The 21,043-nt window shown below is 45.8% G+C and overlaps 1 protein-coding gene across 1 annotated transcript in view; it reads left to right on the forward strand.

The window, feature by feature from the left end:
* Positions 1–21,043, forward strand: part of Flt1 (fms related receptor tyrosine kinase 1) — a 158,666-nt gene that overhangs the window by 71,585 nt on the left and 66,038 nt on the right. Inside the window, exons 12-14 of the mRNA XM_038345590.1 lie at positions 5,508–5,616; positions 11,494–11,802; positions 16,254–16,400. Coding sequence (XP_038201518.1) covers positions 5,508–5,616; positions 11,494–11,802; positions 16,254–16,400 — 565 coding nt within the window. The remainder of the gene's footprint in view (positions 1–5,507; positions 5,617–11,493; positions 11,803–16,253; positions 16,401–21,043) is intronic.

Genomic DNA, 21,043 nt, shown 5'->3' on the forward strand with positions numbered 1-21,043 from the left:
ATAGATGCAGAATGCAGACCCCGAAGGCGCTGACGGAGGCCAGTGTGCTTGAGAATAGCCAGTCTCATGCTCTGGGTTGAGGAGAAGTTACTGCTTAGTTTTAGCATTAAATTATTAATATGTGTGTGTTGGGGAGAAAAAGGTATCTTTTATTTGACAGGTACAATCATAGTTTTGCTGTTTCTAAATTGCATGGAATGTCTTTTGTTTTGTTTTGTTTTTTTGAGGCAGGGTTTCTCTGTGTAACAGCCCTGGCTGTCCTGAAACTCACATTGTAGACCAACCTGGCCTTGAACTCACAGATATCCATCTACCTCTGCCTCCAGAGTGCTGGGATTAAAGATGTGTGCCACCATGTCCAGCCTTGCATGTAATGTTCTTTACAGTTTAGAACTCTTTGCTTCTCTGGTACAGTTTGAAGTACACTAAAGCCCCACAGTGATTCCTCATTCACAGTCACACCACAGCTTTCTCCAGCAACGCTCCTCTGTGAACTCATGTGGGTTGGGAAGCTTTCACACTGAGAAGCCTGGATGGGGGAAGGGGGTCTCAAGGGTTTTTGTTGTTTAAGTCAGTGAAGGGCATAGAGGGAAATAAAATTCCAAAATTCCATTTCCTTGTTGGCGAGCTTTGGCCCACATTTGAAAGTGGCTAAAAGCAAGCATTGAATTTTCCTGTTGTTTGAAATGAATTGCCAGGTCTGGAGGTTTATGAGTCTAACATCAGAAGTGTGTAGAACCCTGTGTTGATTTTGTAAGGCTGCAGAATGGAGACAGCCAGACTGCATTGCTATGGACTTGTGTGAGGGTACAGGAGGAAGTGTATAGATATCCTGAGGTCCCATGACATGCAGTCATACTAACCACAGAGCTGTGGCTTGTGGTCCAGGTCCCACACAGTCCCTGGTCATGTTTTCTCATCGTGTGGCTCTACTGTGCCACTCCGGGTTCATTTCAGCTCTTCCACAGCCTTTATACACCATCTTCCATCTCTTCCTAAAATGCTTAGGATGTGTTAGAAACATCCTGAGATTAAAATCACCACTTCATAAATAGATTTTTAAAAAATCCTTGTTGTGGAATATTTGATTACACTATGAAGATGTGTCTTACCAAGGCACCTTCTGACTGATTGGTTTAATAAAGAGCTGAATGGCCCATAGCTAGGCAGGAAGAGGGTAGGTGGGACTTCTAGAGACAGAGAGGACTCTGGGAAGAAAAAGGGGAGAGGAGGGAGGAGATACAAATCAAGCAGGATATGCAAGAGGAGAGGTAACAGCCACAAGCCACATAGAGCGTAGATTAATATTAATGGGTTAATTTACATTATAAGATCTAGTTAAAAACAAGCCTAAGCTATAGGCCAAGTTTTCATAATCAAAAGAGTCTCCGTGTAATTATTTGGGAGCTGGCAGGAAAGAGAAAGACTCATTATAAACCCTTGTTCTAGAAACTGAGCTGATGGATATATTACCTCCATTCTGTCTTTTCCATGAGTCTCAAGCAACATTATTAAGTTACTTAGTAACATTACTAAGACTTCACAAACCAGAAGGAAGAAATATGAAGAAATCTAGGCTTACAGTTGTTAATGACAGGTTTTTGGTTGGTTGGTTGGTTGGTTTTTTGTTTGAGGTTTTTTGGGGCTTTTTGCTTTTGAGACAGGGTTTCTCTGTGTCTTCCTGGCTGTCCCTGAACTTGTTTTGTAGACCAGGCTCACCTCAAACTCAGACATCCACCTACCTCTGCCTCCCAAGTGCTGGGATTAAAGCTGTGCAGCACCATGTCTGGTTTCTAGCGACAGGTTTGATGAGTATCCCGGGTCATAGCAAAGGACCCGTAGCAAGCATTCCTTTTAGAATGCAGAGCCATGCAGGACCGGAAACCTCACTGAGCAATTGTCAACCCCAAACTAGTTCATCGACAGGAGGGTTTTTATCTTTGAATATGATTTCCTGTGTTCACCCACTGTCTAAGGTCACTGGATATTAAATCGGTGTGAATGAGTTGTTACCACTTCTCTGACTGAGTCAGATGTGAATATCCTGAATCAGAGTTCAGCCTCGTGCTTTTGTCTACATTGCTGGTCTTCAGTTCTCTTCCATTTGATTCCATTTGAGGAGAATGAGAACTAATTATAGAATTAATGTGTCTTGAGATATCCTTTTAGTGTGTCCTAGAAATGAATGATTGCAACTCTAAATATCTGTTGCATCTCAAATCTCTGACACTTTCTCTTGTAAAGTACAAAGGGGATAATTTGGTGTTCCATTCTGCTTTTTTCATTTTCCCCTGTGGTTGTGAACATCCATCAGGTTGGTCCCTTTAACACAAGGGGCTCATGAATCTTTACTTCCTGTCCCTTGAGAAGCTGTCTTGTAGTCCACCCAAAGGATGCTGAGTACAGTCACACTTAAGCTGCCACCTCTGACCTGACCTGGTTTACAGTCATCAAATATCTTTCATGGAGTTTAGGATGTTTTTGAGACAGGGTCTCACTATGTAGCCCTGGCTGGCCTGCCTCAATACATACACTAGGCTGGCCTCCAACCCACAGAGATCCACTTGTCTCTGCCTCCTGTCGCTGGGACCAAAGGTGTACACCACTACACCCGACCTAAGATATTTTATTTTATAACTTTAATACATAGTCACTAGAAAAAGAATATTCTAGAAATGAAGTAACTTTTAGTAAAGTTGATTATAAATTTTACATTTCACCTTATGGTAAAAAGTTTTTTTTCTCTCCAATTCATTCACCAGTCCTTTCAAATCATATCAGTTAGAAAAAAAAAAGTTTCAGTTTGTGTGAAATTCTATCCCAGAGAGAGAGCAGCATTTAGCTCATGTCACCGACTAGGGCCGATTAAATGGCTACTTTCATGGGAAATTCCTTCCAAATGGTAGGAAGACCCTTATCGACAGGTTTTGTTACTCGGTGTGACAAGTTTGGATGGGTCAGAGATTGAGAGTGTGTTCTGGAATTCCACACACCAGGCCAGCTGCTCTTCCCAGGCCTGACTGTGGGCTCTGTTGTCTTTGGGGTCTTCATTTAATCTCCTGAAGCACTGATTGCCTTGTTTAACAGACTGATGCCCCATATCATAAGGCTAAGATTCAATGAGATAATGCTTGCTGTCCAGTGCATATCAATGACAACGTGATGATCCTACCACAAAGAAATAATAAACACTCCCACCAATGTAATTTTTACTTTAACAGAAACCGTGGTAATCTTCCATTCTGGAGGATGTTTGCCTGTGTAAAAAGTATCTTGTTTTGGAAGGCACCATTCAGGCAAAGTAAAACAGTGTTTGAATCACGTTTATTTCTCCATGATCCATTGTATGATATTGATTCATATCACCTCCGGGCATCTCAGAAAGCCTGACAGCCTTCTAAAACAGTTGCCACTTTTCCAGACAATCTAGGCAGGCCTATTTATTTATTTATTTGTTTGTTTTTTGTTTGTTTGTTTGTTGTAGTTTATGTGTGTGAGTGTTTTGCATGTACATATATCTGTGCACTGCTTTCATGCCTGGTACCCATGGAGGTAAGAAGAGGGCATCAGATCCCCTAGACCTGAATTACAGACCATTGTGAGCCACCATGCAGTTGCTGGGAATAACATCCGGGTGCTATGCAAGAATGAGCACCCATACCACTGAGCCATCTCTCCAGTTATGCTGTGTGCAGCCCTTAAATATGGCAAAGGCACCCATGAAGGCTGACTTCACCTTGCCCCCAAACCCAGCCCCTCAGCTGCGCTGTATGCAGCAGAATTGAAGTCATTTTAACAACAGTATAAATGTGACTCACCAAGGCAGGGAGGGACTGTGTGAAACGTCAAATATTCTCAAGCCAGCAGAAATGGGTTTCTGCTTCCTTACCGGACAGCAATAAATCCAAGAATCTAAATAAGTCTATGTGGGCCCTTTAGGATGAACAGTAAGAACTGACTTCCTAAGGAAGTTGGGCTTGTGCTGGCTGCAAGCAGAGGAAGCCTCAGGGCAGCCACTGGCTTCTGAGCACCCTGTAAAGAGTTTGAGCCTGCCAGAGCCCAAGTCAACACCGGGGGTCACAATGTGCTTGGCTGCCTCTCTGACCTTCCAGCTAAGGGTCCCCCTCACAGTACCCTGCCCCCAACAAGCTTGTCTTTGTCACAGCTGTGCACAGCTCCCCACAGCATCCATGACTCTTGTTAGTGTGCATAATAATTACAAGAAGGTGGCTCTCAGAACTCATCAGTCCCCACTCTTCATTAAAATTAAAACCAAAATAAGGAAAGAGGCAGACTGTTCTGCACTGGCCTCCTGCCTTGCAAAAGGGAAAACATTTATTGGAACCTTACGTAGGGAATGATTCCAAACACTTTTTGAAGTCATTGGCCGTGGGGATTGCCGTCCTCCCCTGTGTCTTCCCGTTGACATCCTGGCAGCGCCTTCACAGCCGCGTCATGAATGTCCAAAAAACTGAATGAAAAATACTACCTATTACAGCCGCCTTCATTGTCTAGAATTTCAATAACACCTAGACCATCTATGAGTGGATATGATTAAGTGGGTACTTCCAATGATCGGGGAGCCATTTGGGAGAAGAAAGGAGAAAGGTATTTGCTGACTGAAAACACTGAGTCTTCTTTTCAGATTGACCTGTTGTATTTTAGGTATAAGAAGTGTTCTGCTTGCATGTGTGTATATGCACCCCAAATGTGCCCGGTGTTCACAGAATCCCTGGAACTGGGCTCTCTTTAAGCTGCCTGAATTTCGCCCCATTGTTACAGTAGACTTTATTAATTCCATTTGAAAACTACTTCCAATTTCATTCCAACTTGACCGCTGTCTGGGGACAGTTCTGCTAAATCACAGTGTGAAAATGTCAGCTTCTATGTTCATTTCTGGAGACTGAGAATGCATAATCTTTAAACACACACACACACAGGACTATCAGCTTCTTAGCTTCCCGTCTCCTTCAAGACCACAGGGGGGAAGGGGAGGCGGGGGGGGGGAGCTAAAGGACATCTCCTTTGACTGACTGAGCCCCTGTCTGTCCTTCTGTCCTTACATACCCACTACACGTGCCCACACAAATGCCTCCTGTGGCCAGCTGGCACCTGTACTCTCTGGTCACTCAAACAAGGAAAGGCCTGGGCCTCACCTGTTCCTCTCACAGATGTGCCCCGACCACCCCGTGGGGTGGGACGTGCAATCCCACAGCTCAGCTTCAGGTCTGTGATTGTTATGCCAACAGACTGAGATAAGCCTAAAACCCTGCCTACGAGTCGGATGTCATGGGCTCCGGTCTCCTGAGGACCTGCCTTCCTGTTATTTTTCTGTTCGTGCTGGGGTTCCACAAGCAGAGGGCTTGCGGGGCGGCTACCACCCCGGCCTGCAATGCCCTCTTTAAAGGCTACGTGAATGGAATAGGTGAATCACTGGAGCCCTGGCGTGGCTTAGGGCCGCCTCAAAAGGTCCCTGTCCTCTAGCTGAACCTGTCTCTCTTCCACAGACGGTTAGCACCTTGGTGGTGGCAGACTCGAGAACTTCTGGAATGTACAGCTGCAAGGCCTTCAATAAGATAGGGACTGTGGAAAGAAACATAAAATTTTACGTCACAGGTAAGCTATACTGACTCTGCCTACAGAGAGACCGGGTGGCCTCAGTCAGCTGTCTTTGTTTGGAACACCCCTAGTGATTTTTAAACATTCCATAGACATGTCCAGCTGTGAACACTACCATTCTTGCTCCCAGGAATAGAATTCCACCACATCACTGGCTTCTCTCAAGAGCCCCTTCCCCAAATTCTCTTTCCCACACTTGATTCTCAACTGGGATCCGTTTCCCTTGCTTTTGGACCCCTTTCAAGACCTACATCAGGTCTGGCCCCTTGTTCACTCCCAACCCCTCTGATGTTCGAGGGGTTTTTTTTGTTGTTATTGTTCTTGGCTTGGTTTGAGGTTTGTTTTTTGTTTTTGTTTGTTTGTTTGATATGTTTTTTTGTGAGGGTTGTTTTGGGGTTTGTGGGTTTTTTTTTTTTTACTTAGAAATTCATAGCTGAAGTAGTTCAGACCAGCGGGGGCCTAAGACTCTCCTGTCAAAATCTGAAACTGAAATTTGTTCATCAAAATTAATGGGCTATGTTTGAGCATTTAGGGATTTTTAATTGTAAACCCGTTGGACTCTGCAAATCTTACAACCTGCAAGGCCCACAAGTGGCACTCCCTAAGTCCCTCACCTCCCCCCCCTCCCCAGGTTCAGGAAGGAAATAAGGAACTCAGTGTCTAAAAGCAACCGCCTGGCTCCGCGCTCCCCCAGGTTCTGAGGAAACCCAGGCAATGTGCCAACCCTCTGGAAACTTCACACCACATGGAGCAGGCCACTGACACTGCCTGGAAGTCTCCAGAAAGAACGAGATGGGACGAATTTCATGAGGCAGTTTGCACTGTTAGAGGACAGGAGCCTATGGCCAGCAAGCCAAGCCCTAAAGAATCGGGGCCACAGAGACAACCTGAAAATCATTCTCAGATGTGAAGAGCGCCCCTGCATTTTCTGGAGAGAGGAGAATGCCACAGCAAAGCCCCCCCCCCCCCTCGCGCCAGATCAAGGCTAGGTTCCCACCTTCTCACCGTAGAGGAATAGAAAGGAGTGCATCTCTGTGCCCACTCCCAGTAGGAAAGTCCTTTGCTGGGGAAGGATTCTTACCAAGATTTCCCTCCAACTAGTCCGCAAGTAAATCCAGGTGCTTTGGACTAAACACAAAGGTTTGCGTTATTCTTATGTTTAGTTGGAAACAGGTTTTTACAATCTGAATCTGTAGCCAAAGTTTGTGTGGTTTGGAAGAGATGGAAGAGGAGACAGTGCCTTCGATTTTGAACTAGCTAGCAACGGTCGACGGCACCCACTGCAGAGCTGCGCACGCCAACTCTGGTGTATCAGCACAGGCCCAGGTCCCCCCAGGAAAAGAGATGAGGGCGTGTGTCATTTGTGCCTGTCCTGGTATCAGTAGGTACCTGCAGCAGTAATGTGATGCTTGAATTACTCTTTGGTACCCACCACTGATAGAAGCCACATAGGTAACTTAAACCTTTCCGGGGGACTACAGAGATAGCTTACTGGTTCAGAGTGCTTGTTGCTGTTGCTGCTGCTGCTGCTGCTGAATTCCTGAAATTGCCAGAAATTCCAGTCCCAGGTGATTCCATGCCCTCTTTCGGGCTCCCATGGCAACTGCACATACATGTATGTGCATAGCCACAGACATAGACACATATAAAAAAAAGAAATCTTTTTAAAAATTTTTTCTAGTGTTCATTTATTTTATAGAATAATGTTTTGGAGGCTGGATGATGGTGGTGCACGCCTTTAATCTCAGCACTTAGGAGGCAGAGGCAGGCAGATCTCTGAGTTGGAGGCTAGCCTGGTCTACAGGGAGAGCCAGTACTAAACTGAGAAACACTGTCCCAAAAACAACCCCCTATTTAAAAAAAAGATTAGCTTTGTTTAAGCCAGTATGTCTAAAATACTATATTACATTTTTTAATATGTTATCAACACACTTGATCCTCTGATAAAGAAACAGAGCATGAGGCACAGGGGGCTGGGGGAAAGTGTGAACAGAGAGGGAAGAGGCTAGACTCACCCCTGTGTGTCCAAAGCCAAGAGAGAATGCCACTGGGGACCAATGACACTTCTCTAGCTGATGACTCATCTAAAATTACTCCATAAGCCTTGCCATGTGTCCCGACTTCTTGTAGACAGCTGTGCCTTCATCTGGACCTCAAGGCTAGGCCAGGCTAGACTTGGAGTCCTGTGGCTGTTCAGGCTGCTGAGCAGGCTGTAGCCATACCTGGCTTGCCTCGCACTCCATCCCCATGGGTGGGGGGCCATGCACACTTCCATGCCCACATCTGCTCATCTGCCTTTGCCCCCGAACCTCTCACTGAGTCTACTTCAGGCCGCTTCTTGGCCTAGTGGTCAGCACACTGAAGAATGAGCAGCCTGAGGAAGCCCTCCCTCTGGCTGAGGAATGACTGAACCAGTCTAGAGGCACACTTGGGGACCATCTGTCTTTTTCTGGGAATTTTGGGGCATACACACACACACACACACACACACACACACACACACACACACACTGGCGCGCGCGCACGCGCGCCAAGGCCTTGAGCCTTTTCTACAGTAAAGTGACAGAGGCTCAGGGTAGGCACACTCCTTTGGCCCATAGATGAGTCACATTAGCGGGAAAGGTCCAACCAGAAGAGACCAGATAAAGGCCCAGGCTTGTTCTGGGAGAGGCCATGCTGAAGGGAAGGGAAAAACATGCCTCCTAGAAGCTCACAGCACTTTTGAAAACACAAAAACTTCAACTTAAGCCCAAAACAGCTCATAACCTAGGCCTGATTGTCTTGGACAAGCTTTTCTCCCCATAACTCGTGTCTACCAGCCCTGGGAAGCCTACCTGTAGGTTGATGAGAGATTGACCTGCTTGTATTTACTGTTGGCTTTTAGCCAATTATTTTATTTTAAGACAGGGTCTCACTATGTATCCTTGGCTGTCACCAGCCTGGAACTTACTGCAGTAACTTACACCGTGATCTCTGTGGTAGAGCCCCCTCCCCCTCATATCATGTAGGTGGCCCTGAGTTCAAACCCTAGAATCCCCTACCCCTAAAGTGGCTGCCTAAACTTTAAATGCTGCAAAGATCGATTTGGTGATTTGTTGATTCTCATTTCAATTATGTCCCTCTTCTTAAAACACAGTGATTTCTTCCTCTGTGGGGAAGCAGCTAGCTATGGTCATTGGCCCCCTTGGCCATGTCCCCTCCTAAATCTGGCATTTGTACCTAGAAAGTAAGCCGAGCTTTCTAGTGACTATTTGTGATCTTTCAAGAACTATTACTGCCAGTTTTTAATGGAAGTAAAGTGTTCAGTGTTCCAAACAAGATGACAAGCACCCTTTTCAGTGTCTATGTAGGGCCACCCAGTCAGGTGACCACGCCTGCCCACCTAGTGCCCATTTGCACACAGGCATGCTCTGCCTACAGGATTACCTGTGTCTCCAGAGTGAGGCTGGCTTCCCTCCTGGACCCATCCAGATGAGGAGTGTTATTTGGTGACAAAACCTAGGGAGGGCTCAGCTGCTCTTTTCATTGGCAGAGCTGGAGAACGCTTTCCTAGGTCTGTTTCTATATTCAGGCTTGAAAAAAAATAATTAAGGAGAAAAATCCCTCTGGGTTTATTAAACAACGATATTTGTCTACAATCTTCTAGGGATCAAAAGCAAATACTGAAAGGGGGTTGCACTAAGAAACAGAAAATCCTAAGGGCTGTCTGGCTTCAGGCGCATCTACCCACCCCACCCCACCCCCAAACAGGATTGCAAGATAGATCTGAGGGTTTTCCTAGTTGTTTGTTTGTATTTTCTTCTCTGGGTAAATTTTGTTTGCTTTTTTTTTATATTTTATTTTACCTTTTTTCTGGCACCTGGTGTGACTATGAGGGTGAAACCGGAATGGCTGCGATGTCTTATCTCCCTCATTTCCCAATGTCACTAAATGCATTTTATTTTGAGATTTCTGGTGGCACTTGGCAAAGATAAACAAAATCTTCCATCAGGAAATCTGTGAGCTATTTCCCCAGGAAGTTTCAAATCACTAAAGTAAATAGAAACTCCGTACATGACCTCAGTGGTGTGACCGGGATCCCTGGGTGCCGACCCACCGGGATGAGCCCGGAGGAGCGCAGAAAGGCTCTGGTCTTAGGAGAAGGCCTGCGTGCAGCCCTCTGTCCTTGTGTCTGTGTGGACGGTGACAGCGAACGTGTCGTTCTCACTTGGAAGAATGTAAAACAGATGCTGAAGGAGCCGCTGGTGTGGCTGTGGCAGACACCCTACCAGGAGGTTGCAAACAGCTCTCCATTGCTCCTGTGTCCTCTGTCCCATCCTCTGGTTTTCAAGCAAGAGCGTCTCCCCTCTCTGCCTTGCTCCTCAGCCACCACCACCTCACAGACCGCTGTCACCCCCTGCTTCCAGGTTTCAAATGAATACTTGGCATTTCTTCAGACAAGACATTTTATAATACAGCCAAAGCCAGAAAAATCAGAAAAACAAGCAACGTGGGATTTAGGAAAGAGCTGATACGATGTCTAATTTTGGACTATTGTCCCCTTAAGGTTTAAAGGTCCCTTTATACCTTTGTGTACGGAGGATAATAATAACAACAGACAACAGCTCTTTTCATCTTCAAAGCTCTTTGTAAAATGTTGGCCCAAATTCTTTGCTCAAATATAGATACATCATCAGTAGCAAGCAATGGGAAGGTATTGAGAATAAGTCAGTTCAGGGCCAGTAGCCATGAGCATTCTAGAATGGCATGGAGGAGCCTGCACCCCTAAACCCAAGCGATAGATGGACCCCTGAGAGGTGGGGTGCACAGGCTGGTGTAGAATGGGAAGGGCTTTAGGAGGTGTAGAGAAAGGATAACAACTGACCCTCAACGGAGTGACTTTTGTTGACGTCATTGCCTTCAAAACCATTTCTTATAGTTTCTAAGACTGTCACAAGTAGTCTGGGTCCTCTTCAAACTTCCTACATAACTAAGGATGGCCTTGAACTCTTGGCCTGCCTGCTTCTACCTCCCCAGTGCTGGATGACAGCTGAGCACCTCCATACCCCACTCCTTAGAAAGATTTTTTTTTCTTTAGAGTAAATACGACCTCCCCACCTGTGGGGCTGGGTACACTAACTAGGCAAATTCTCCGCCCCTGAGATATGATCCCAGCCCCATATTTGATTTTAAAACTATTGAACGTCTCTGGAATCTGGAAACTGGTCCGGATTTGCCTACATTTTCAAAAGAAAACTTGTTGCCTTTTGTGTGTGGGTACAAGCATTCCCACTAGAGGACCGGAGTGGGTGAGGAACCTGATTGTCCTCTGCCCCCTGGACTAGTAGAGAGGCCATGGACTCTGTTTAGAAGCAGCAGGGAGGAGACCTCTGTGAAGTAAGGGCAGTCCCTGAAGGGCTGGTACGGACTGGCCCTGACCAGTCTTTCCGGCCGGGCTCAGTTGAAAGGAGATGTTTGGAACTAGCGTGCCTGTACACAGACCTTGGAGTTTTAGTACACGTTGCTCTTAGGTTGTCTTATTATTTTACTCTCCTCGAGTATCAGCTTACCAGGACTGCATGTGATAACAAAATGGGGCATGAGGTTCTGGTTCCAAGTTAGGAAAATCATTTCACCATGCCGACAACTGGGGACAGATAAGAAAAGGTTACCTGCCCCCAGACTGCCCTGATTTTGCATTTCCTGTGTCACTTGGGATGGGCTCAACTCCACAGGCTCTCCCTGCTTTGTTTGATCACTTCCGCTACCATAAAAAGACAGAAGCCTTGTCCGGGCTGATGTGTAGAGGTTCTGCGGGGGAATGAATGGTTCTTGCCATGTCTGAGTAGCTCCCTGGGAGACACTGGTCTGAAGTTCTTTGTTCTTATTTTCTAGATGTCCCGAATGGCTTTCACGTCTCCTTGGAAAAGATGCCCACAGAAGGAGAGGACCTGAAAATCTCCTGCACGGTCAACAAGTTCCTGTACAGAGACATTACCTGGATTCTGCTCCGGACAGTTAATAACAGAACCATGCACCACAGCATCAGCAAGCAAAAAATGGCCACCACGCAAGAGTATTCCATCACTCTGAACCTTGTCATCAAGAATGTGTCCCTGGAAGATTCGGGCACCTATGCCTGCAGAGCCAGGAACATATACACAGGGGAAGAAATCCTCCGGAAGACAGAAGTTCTCATTAGAGGTGAGCACTGCAACAAAAAGGCTCTTTTCTCTCGGAGCTCCAAGTTTAAAGGCAGGAGGAATGATTGTACCACACAGAGTAATGTCAAACATTAAAGGACTCGTTGAGAAGTCACGGTTGTCTCCCATCATCTTGGTTTTATTGTCACTGTTGCTAGCTTTCAGGCCCAGAGGAGACGCTCCTCTCAGAATGAGTTTGGACACGATAGTGTAATAAGGAGCCCCAGTGCCCGCTGGCCCAGGGCGCTCTCTGGGCGACCTGGTGTGTGTTTGGATGAAGATCCCTGTACTCTGCCTTCTCTCTTCTGTCTTCTCCTGCCTGATAGACAGCCACCTGGGACTCATCTTTTATTCCGCTCTGATGCCAACCTCTCTTGATATTTTTTTGTAAGTTGTGAAGCTGCACAAACTGAATAATTTAAGCCAATGCTGGTTCCTGCCAAAGAAGGACACGAATAAGTTAATTTTTTTTTTCAGCACAGGATGAGTACAGTTGAATTGGAGTCTTTGTCGGGTGTCTACCTGGTTTTAACTGTTTCATTTGCTCTTGATTTGTAAATAGTACCTGGATAACAAGTTATAATGCTTATTTATTTGAAAGTATTTTTTTACATGAATTATGTTGATCTTAAACGGGGGGCTCTAAGATGGGTCCCAGGGGCACAAGATATTGATGTAATTCTGAGAGCAAGTATGATTTATGAAGGTCCACCCAGTCAGCTCCACCCTCCTCTGTCCATTCCAGGTAGATCCACAGGTATTTCCTCAGTAGGGAGTCCAGCGGTCAGGCTCTGCTCCTCACTGCCCTGCACTGGACTAGCAATCCCTAACAGCTGGAGAGAGTACAGCAAGCCTTCATTCTGAATATTCATGGCCCCTGGGCACTGTTGTAAAGCCCTTCCTCTTGCTTTGCTGGTATCAGAGGTGTCCACAATCCATGTATCCAGGACATATTGTGACTAGAGAGTTCATGCAGCCTTCTTAATATCTACCCACCAAAACAGGGAAATTCCACCTTCTCTGTATACAAATGTTAATTGGATGTTTACGGTCTTTAAGAAATTGCAAAAGTACAAGCACAATATTAAAACTATTTAAATGCATGCCTTTTTTAAAAAACAATCAAGAGCAATAACCTTTTCAGCTTGCATTTGAAGGAAAGGTACTTTTAATATGCATTGTTCTGTTTCCATGTATGATTGATCTTTGTATGTGAACTATAGGGGTGGGGGAAGCCAGCAATCATGACCAAAATAGCGTGGCTGAGAAACAGGAGCTGGGCAGTTCAATGGGCAGTGATACCATGGCTGCTCTCAAGCTTGGGAACTCAGCAGCCTGCTTCCTCCTCTAGGCAACAGACTGGGTGCCGTGGCTAAACTAGTCTTTCGCGTGGGAATTGCTTTTGTCAAGTGTGAAAGAGTAAACAATAGCATTTTCCCCCCCAAGGCCGCTTTTATGGAGCCCCGAATGCTGTGAAAACAATCAGTAGCCTGGAAGGCTGTCAGCCCAGAGGAAAGAATAATCAATTGTGTCTTGAAGCCTTACCTATGGCTCTCTGGCCTGGCCTCTTTGTTCATTCTGAGAGCAATGTGTTCCTTCAGGAAACACAACCTCAGCACCATTAAGACTTTGGGGGCTCAGCTTTTAGGAAAGGTTTAAAAAAAAAATTAAGAATTTAGGGAGCCTTCTCAGGAAAACTGAACTGAACATGCAAAGCCTTGCTATTCCTTCCCTGGGAGGAGGGGAAGACGTGTGTATTCCAAGAGACAATTTTAAGAATTCCATTCACTGTTGTGTAATTAATCCTTCCAGAAGATTCTTCTAAGAAAAGAATCTATTATTTTATAGGTTGTTTTTTTTTAATCTTTCTTTGGGATATGAAGAGAGATGAGGGTGAGAGAGAGAGAGAGAGAGAGAGAGAGAGAGAGAGAGAGAGAGCCGAAGGAAAGGGGGAAATGAGGCTGGCTCCTCAGCCCCTTCCAAAAGTGAAAAAAAAAAGAAAAAGAAACCACATCCTTAGGGGCCTAGGACCTAGCCAGCAACACAGGGTCATAGCTAAGAAGGAAAAGAACCTCTTGTGGGCAGTTGTCTTTGGCTACTGATAACCAGCAAAAGTATTCTGTTAATTCAGATTATTTCAGAAGAAGGGTCAGGTTTCTATTTCTACCAACTATGTATGGGTTCCATGCACCTTTCTTCCTTAAAATGTCAAAATACATCGTTACAGAGTCCAAGGTAGAATTAACAAAATATGATTCTTAGGTTGAATGACTCTGTAGACAGTAACCAAAACTGGGAAACTTAGCATACAAAAAGAAAAATTCATAGATAAATCCTAATACTGTATGCTTCCGTAGGTGTGTGTGAACCTTGTATTAAAATGGAGTTCTGTGTTTATTCCGCAGCTATTTCTGCTGCTCCTGTGAAGTTTGTAGCATAAGATAGGCCCTTTGGATGCATTTCGCAACATTTTTGATAAAACAGACATTCTCTTCTAAGTACATCTGTCAGGGAAACTCAAAACCTATGTCCACATGATATTATATTATAAACTGCAGCTATGAAAAGTATTGGTGTTTTATAGGCCCTGTATTCAAACTTCTCTTAAGGCCTACGAGCAGTGACGGATTGTTTTATCGTAGTTGACACATTGTTCATAGTAAAATGTGCTTGGGGAAGCTAGGAAACACAACGGACTGGGTCTGGGTTTTAGGTTAAATCTGTCCAAGTCACTGTTCAATGCTAACTAGCCACGTGTTCTTTATTCTGTCTTGTCATATCTCACTGATGCTCTGTAAAAGTGTCAACATTGTATCGAGCAAGCGTGCACAAGTTATCATGTATGGAAAGGTTTTTTTTTTTTTTTATGGGCTACATTTTTCAACAAGAAAAGCTGACAGGTTGCGTAGAACATGGACGCAGAAATACAGGACTGGTTTTGCCCGTGAAGGTGAGCTAGAGGAGACAGGCACTGAAAGCGGCCAAAGAGCGTTCTCAGGCAGCCTCCTCCGGAGGAAGGGATCTCAGTCAGCCCGGACTTCCTTCAACTCTCTTGCCTTCAGATTTCATTTTTTGTAAAACAAGAGGGGCTTATTATAAGCTCTGGAACCCCAAGCCCTTGAGAAATCTCGCGGGTAGTAACCCGGCCTCGTTCTCACTACTTCACCGCGTTAGATGATGCTATACTTCTTAACCTGGGGTTTCAAAATGGCCTTAACAGATGCTGACCCTGAGAGTTTCCCCGCAGGAATCTAAAGAGAAAAGTGTGGGGACGCAGCAGACTCCTGCAGGGGACGTGGAATCCAGGCCACAGCAGTGTAACCATCACTTTGTAGCGTAACCATTCCTAAGCTGCACTCTCCCGGTGTTAATGCCCTAAGATGAGAACCCAAACATGGTCAGAGAAAGCTCAGACCAGTGTGCAGAATATGTAAGTCACACCTAAACCCTTGGGATTTCTGTCCTAGGATCTGCAAACGAGATGGAGAAGGAGGACTGGGGGGAGGGGCAGGGGTGGGGGTAGGGGATGACGTTAGGAAGCGTTTCTGTTCTTCTTGGTCCAATCCCGCCTCACTAGAATGTATACACATCAGCAGGACTGACTGACTACTTCATTTCTGCAGAGATACTGTACTCATTGGGGCCCTGGGGGGTACTGCGGTTCCTGTGTGGGATTTTAATATTATAATGTATTGCATCTTAATGTATTAAGTTCATTTTTGTTGTACTATATTGGTTGGCATTTTATTAAAATAAATTGTATTGTACCATATTTGTATGTTTTAAGAGAAAATAATATAAAATATAATATTTGTGCTATTATATAGCGCAAAACCTACAATTTGTGCCTCTGCCTCTTGAATTAACTTTTTGGTTGCTTGCATTTGGGAAGGGAATGGAGGGAGGGAAGTAAACAATAAAGCTTTGAAAATTCCAGAACTTTCCTGTTTGGTCTGCTGCCTCAAAATGTAGATTATGGAGTAACACAACCCATCCCATACAGCTCAAATCAATACAAACTCAGAGTCATCGGGCTCAATTCAGAAATCACACATAAGACATAAGATTACATTGGCCCATCACAACATGTAACAGGAATGTAAAAAAAAAATTTACAACCTTACATACACAACCATGTTTTTCATGTTTAGTTTCTGAAATATTTGAGTTTTAGAAAAAGCTCTTACTTGTCAAAGAAGAAACTGAGTTGGCCAGATAAGAACCCCATGTGTCTATAACCAGAGTCCAGCCTAGTCCCTGACTTTCCCATTCTAGTACATTGTAACTTATTGTCACCGTTTATTAAGGGAAGCAATAACTTTAATAGGTGAAGATAAACGGGACAAAATGCATGTTGAAGCCTTATGGTCACCTTGGGTGGTTTCTGCCTCTATTAAAACGCCAATGTTTGTGCTGTCGAAGTAACCCCAAGCCCTTCTCTTTTCTCACTAGACCAGAAGGCGCCGCACCTGCTGCAGAACCTCAGTGACCACAAGGTGTCCATCAGCGGCTCCGCGACCTTAGACTGCCTAGTTAGCGGTGTCCCTGAGCCTCACATCGCTTGGTTCAAAAACAACCACAAAATACAGCAAGAGCCTGGTAAGAGACTCTCCCATGCCCTCGGTCACCCCCTTACCTCCCACTCCCTACCTCCTACCTCTCCGACATCTAGAACCTTCTGCTTGGCATGCTTGAAGACTGTGTTTACTTCAGCTTCCAAGAAGGAATCGTGGCGCTGGCTCCGCGGCCTGATCCCCAGCGTTAGAGGGCTTCCTTACTTCATCCGTTCATCCTGAGTGCTTTAACAGGCTCAGAGGGTCAGACACGGGAAGGCCGCTCAGGAAGTGGTTCAATTCACCGGGACAGCTGGGAGGATGAGGGGTGGGTTTCTTGGCTTGAAGGCTTGCATAGTTTTGTTTTGGTTTGCTTTTAATTTTTAAAACTTTGATGTGTTTGAGAGTTTCATCTGCATGTATGTCCGGGTACCACTTGGTTGCCTGATGCCTGTGGAGGCCAGAGAGGGTGTCAGGTCCACTGAACTGGAGTCACAGATACCTGTGAGCCATCACGTGGGTGCTAGGAAGCAAACCTGGGTCCTCTGGAAGAGCAACTGGTGCTCTTAATCACTGAGCTATTTCTCCAGCCCCATATTGCACTTTTTAACACTTAGTACATATGAAGCTCAGAGAGGTAGATTTATAATTTTTTAAAATTCATCTATACTCATTTTCATAATCTGGGAGCACTATTTTATTATACTAGTTTAACAAAAACATTTTTAGGGTGAGTGTGTGTGTGTGTGTGTGTGTGTGTGTGAGAGAGAGAGAGAGAGAGAGAGAGAGAGAGAAAGAGAGAGAGAGAGAGAGAGACTGTGTGTGTGAGACAGTGGTGTGTGTGTGAGAGAGAGTGTAGGTGCCAATGGTGGCCAGAAGAGGGCAGTAGATTTCCTGGAACTGAAGTTGCAGGTGGTTGTGAGCTAGCTGCCTGACGTGGCTACTGGGAATTCAACTCAGGTCCTCCTGAAGAGCAGCAAATGCTCTTAATCGCTTCTAAAAGAAAGAAAGAGAAAAGGAGCAACAAAACAACTTTCTAACTTAAACTAATTGTTATGAGCTATTTTCTTTAAAAAATAAATCTGGCTAAACTAAAATCAATGACTATGGACAATGTCTATATTCTGCCTGCTTCACACTGTGACTAAATAAGATTAAACTAAACTTACATTTTTGGTTGACAGTTATATTTGTACAAGGGCCTGGTTCAATCCCCATATTGTGAATAAAATTGTCCTTATTCACTATACTTGACAACCTCGATCACTCGTGTGACAGTGTGGAGTGCTCCCAGAGCAAGTCTCCGTGTGAGTCTGGTCTTGGGATGAGACCATGAGAGAGCAAAGGTTTACAGTATTGATGGTGTCTCAGGAGGGCTATGTATTCCGCAGCACAGAGTCAGCCCTGCCACACCTTGTGTAGAAGGAGCACTGTTCCCCAAGCGCCATGCTGGGACCAGCTTGCCACTGCTCCTAAGGACCTCCCTCTCGCCAAAAGGCATCAGCTTGTCTCTCTTTGAGACTTTTTTCCATATGAAAGTTTCTACTTCCCTCTTACTGAGGTTGTTTAAAAAGATAATTACACACACACTGTGTGTGTGAGAGAGAGAGAGAGAGAGAGAGAGAGAGAGAGAGAGAGAGAGAAGCCTATTTCTCCTATTCTCATACTGAATTGTTATTTTTTAAGAACTTATTTTTAAATTATGTTGGGGGGGGGGGCGTATACACTTGAGGGAAGTGGCTGAGGAGACCAGAGGCATTGATTCCTCTGGGGCTAGAGTTACAGGTGGTTGTTCCTTGCCTGTCACAAGTGTTGGGAACAGAACTCAGGTGCTCGGCAAGAGCATCCCGTGCTCTTGGCTGCTGATTCACACCTTCACCTCCCGGTATTCCTTTGTAACCATCAGGTGATGCGCGGTTCCCTTCAGCCAGTCTTATTTGGGCCTCCTACTCAGAGTGTTAGATCAGTCACATGTTCCCGGAGTGATGGCTGCATGAATGACTTCCAGAGACTTGCCTGCTACCTTTAGTAACTCATCTGATCATCCAAACACCTGGTTTGGGGCAGGGTCTATATCACGGAGCTATCCGAAGAGATTTTGGAATATCCTTAGGCCAATATGAAGAATAGACAACTCGGCCCAAAGAGGTCGAATGACTTACTAAACCGTTTATTTTGTGGAAGATGAATCCCTTGAGGTATCGTAAAAACATGAGAGACTTCGTAGACAAACACGTAGCTCATAAAAGAGCCTGGTGTGACTGCTTTCCCCGATAAACTCAGAGTCCATGTCACATAACAGAAGCCCAAAGGAGCCCTATGCTCTAGAATCCTGGTGAAGTAGTTTTTGCTCTGTTCTCCACACTCACGTGATCGCTCCACACTCACGTGATCGCAAACCATGCAGATTCTATGATGTACTGAGAGAAAATATTAACTGGCAGTGTGAGAGACTTGAGTCTGATTTAAGTTCAGTTTTCAGGCCCTAAATTTGAGTTAAAAATTCAAATATGGTGGCTCGTGCCCGTGAGCCCAACACTGGGGAGGTAGAGGCAGGCACTTCAAAGGGTTGAGGGTTCAAAGTCAGCTTAGACCATAGAGACCCTGTCTCAAACAAAACACAAAGTTCAACCAGTTCCGAAAAACAGCACTCACCACACACCACACACACACACACACACACACACACACACACGCACAGCAAAAGGGAGCATAAGTGCCAGGTGAGTCCACCACAGAGACCAGGGCTTGAGGCCCCAGCACTGCGCTCATCTTCCTGCCTTCTGGGGTTCTGTTTACTTCCGAAACTGGAATAATGCTGACTGCCCAAGACATGGAGAGGTTTTGACTGTGTTGCTCAGTCAAGCTGCCCATGGTCACAGCTAAGTGAGTGTCCCCACCGTCTGACTCTCCGCGTTGTGCAGAAATTGGCCAATGAGCTGGAATCTGCTAGAAAGCATCCCCAGCATCAGCTCTCCCCTGCCCCCGCAACAAAGAAGTTTCTAAATGAGTCTTCTATAAACTCTTAGCTAGGTCCGTAATAAACTCCACTGTCAGCATTTGTTATATTTCACTATGCCATGCCATCTTCTCTCTTTACTTTCTGTTTAAAGCTGCGATAGCCTGGCCACGGAGGCGGCACTGTAGGTAATGTGTTGGGCGCAAAGCTTGTTAACCTGAGTGTTTGAACCCCAGACGCCATGTGGTGGAAGGAGAGGACTGGGGTCCACAAGTAGCTAACACCCACTGTAACTTCCTGGGAAGGACGTATTGAACAGTAGTCACATGCCCACAGAGTTCCAAATGCGACCTGAGGTGCAACAGTCAGGCTCCACATCCTCCATCTCCTTGGCTCTCGTGTTCAACAGCGCACACAGGTAACATCAAACACGCAGACTCTATGGAGTTGTTTCCGTTACAAACCTGTGAATAAGGACCATTGGTAACCACAGTAGCCAGCCCTGACTTGCCAGGGCTCCATGGAGTGGAAAGCCCCTTCACATGTTAACCCGGTAAGGCTAGACTGTGTTTGAAAACCTGAGTACATGACCCAAGCAAGACTCCTCTTTCACAGAAAGCCTAGCCGCTCATAAAGGGTTCAGAGAATCGTAGGGGTGCTGGATCCTTAACAGGATCCGGTCTACTATCATTGTTACTCACGAACTGATAACTCTTCAACATTCCAAAGAAAATAGGAGAGAGGAAGCTGGGCACGCATGCGAGCTCATGCCCCGGTGACCATCAAATGCCTGTTGAAAGAGCTGAGGGAACTTCTGTCCCCTCTTCATTTCCTCCCTTTCAGTGAGACCCAGCCGTTCCTGCAGAGGAAAGCAAAGGCAAGAAAACTGGGTAGTAACTTCTTGGGCCAAAGGGCAGCAGGCAGGAACAAAAGGAAATCTGGAGTGTGCGGGCCGGGACAGCATGCACACTGGCGTGGGGGCCGCCTCTGCCACAGCAATGGAACAAGAGGAAAAAGGCCCCAGCAACCCACATCACTGACTCCTGCAGCCGCGGGCTCTCCCGCTTCCCTGCTTGATCCATGGGCATCACCACTCACTGACCACCTCTCCCCTGGGGCTTGCCTTCCACACCCTGCCTGCCTCATATACTCCCTGGGCTGCTTCGGTCCCCGCCTGGCAAACTCACTGTCCGCCTGGAATCCTTGTCACCAGGGTGTTTCTCTGCTGTCTCATGGCTAAGAGACAGCCTTTCTTTACTGGTTCCATTCACGCTCATTCTCTGCCTCATTCCTCTGGCTCCGTGTGTTCTTCAAACCTTTGAAGATGGGCACGAGATCTTGCCGCAGTAATTGCGAATTATCGATCATTCGGCCAGACAGCAAGAACCATGTTAAGCTCATGTCCTGTTCATAACTGTTACCTGAGGTGGACGCTAGTGTGAGCCAGTGCACGGGTGGACTGTGCTTCACAAACACCATTGCCGTGGGCACTTCGCTCGTTAATTTGTCTGGCTGGTTCCTTGTGGCAGTTCGGAGAGGTTCACTAAGCCGCTCTGCCGATTTGGTAGGTTCAAACAGGAAGAAGTAGGGAGAGGAGAGAAACAACTGGCTCGGGTCATGGCATCTGAGCAGCTAGGCTTCTCTCTGACATACACAGCTAGTACGGCCAGTGTGTCTTATCTCTCGCAAGGCAACAGACAGACCAGTTCTAAACAGCCAGGTTGACATCC

The sequence above is a fragment of the Arvicola amphibius genome, chromosome 10 (genome assembly GCF_903992535.2).
Source record: "Arvicola amphibius chromosome 10, mArvAmp1.2, whole genome shotgun sequence".
Classification (NCBI taxonomy): Eukaryota; Metazoa; Chordata; class Mammalia; order Rodentia; family Cricetidae; genus Arvicola; species Arvicola amphibius.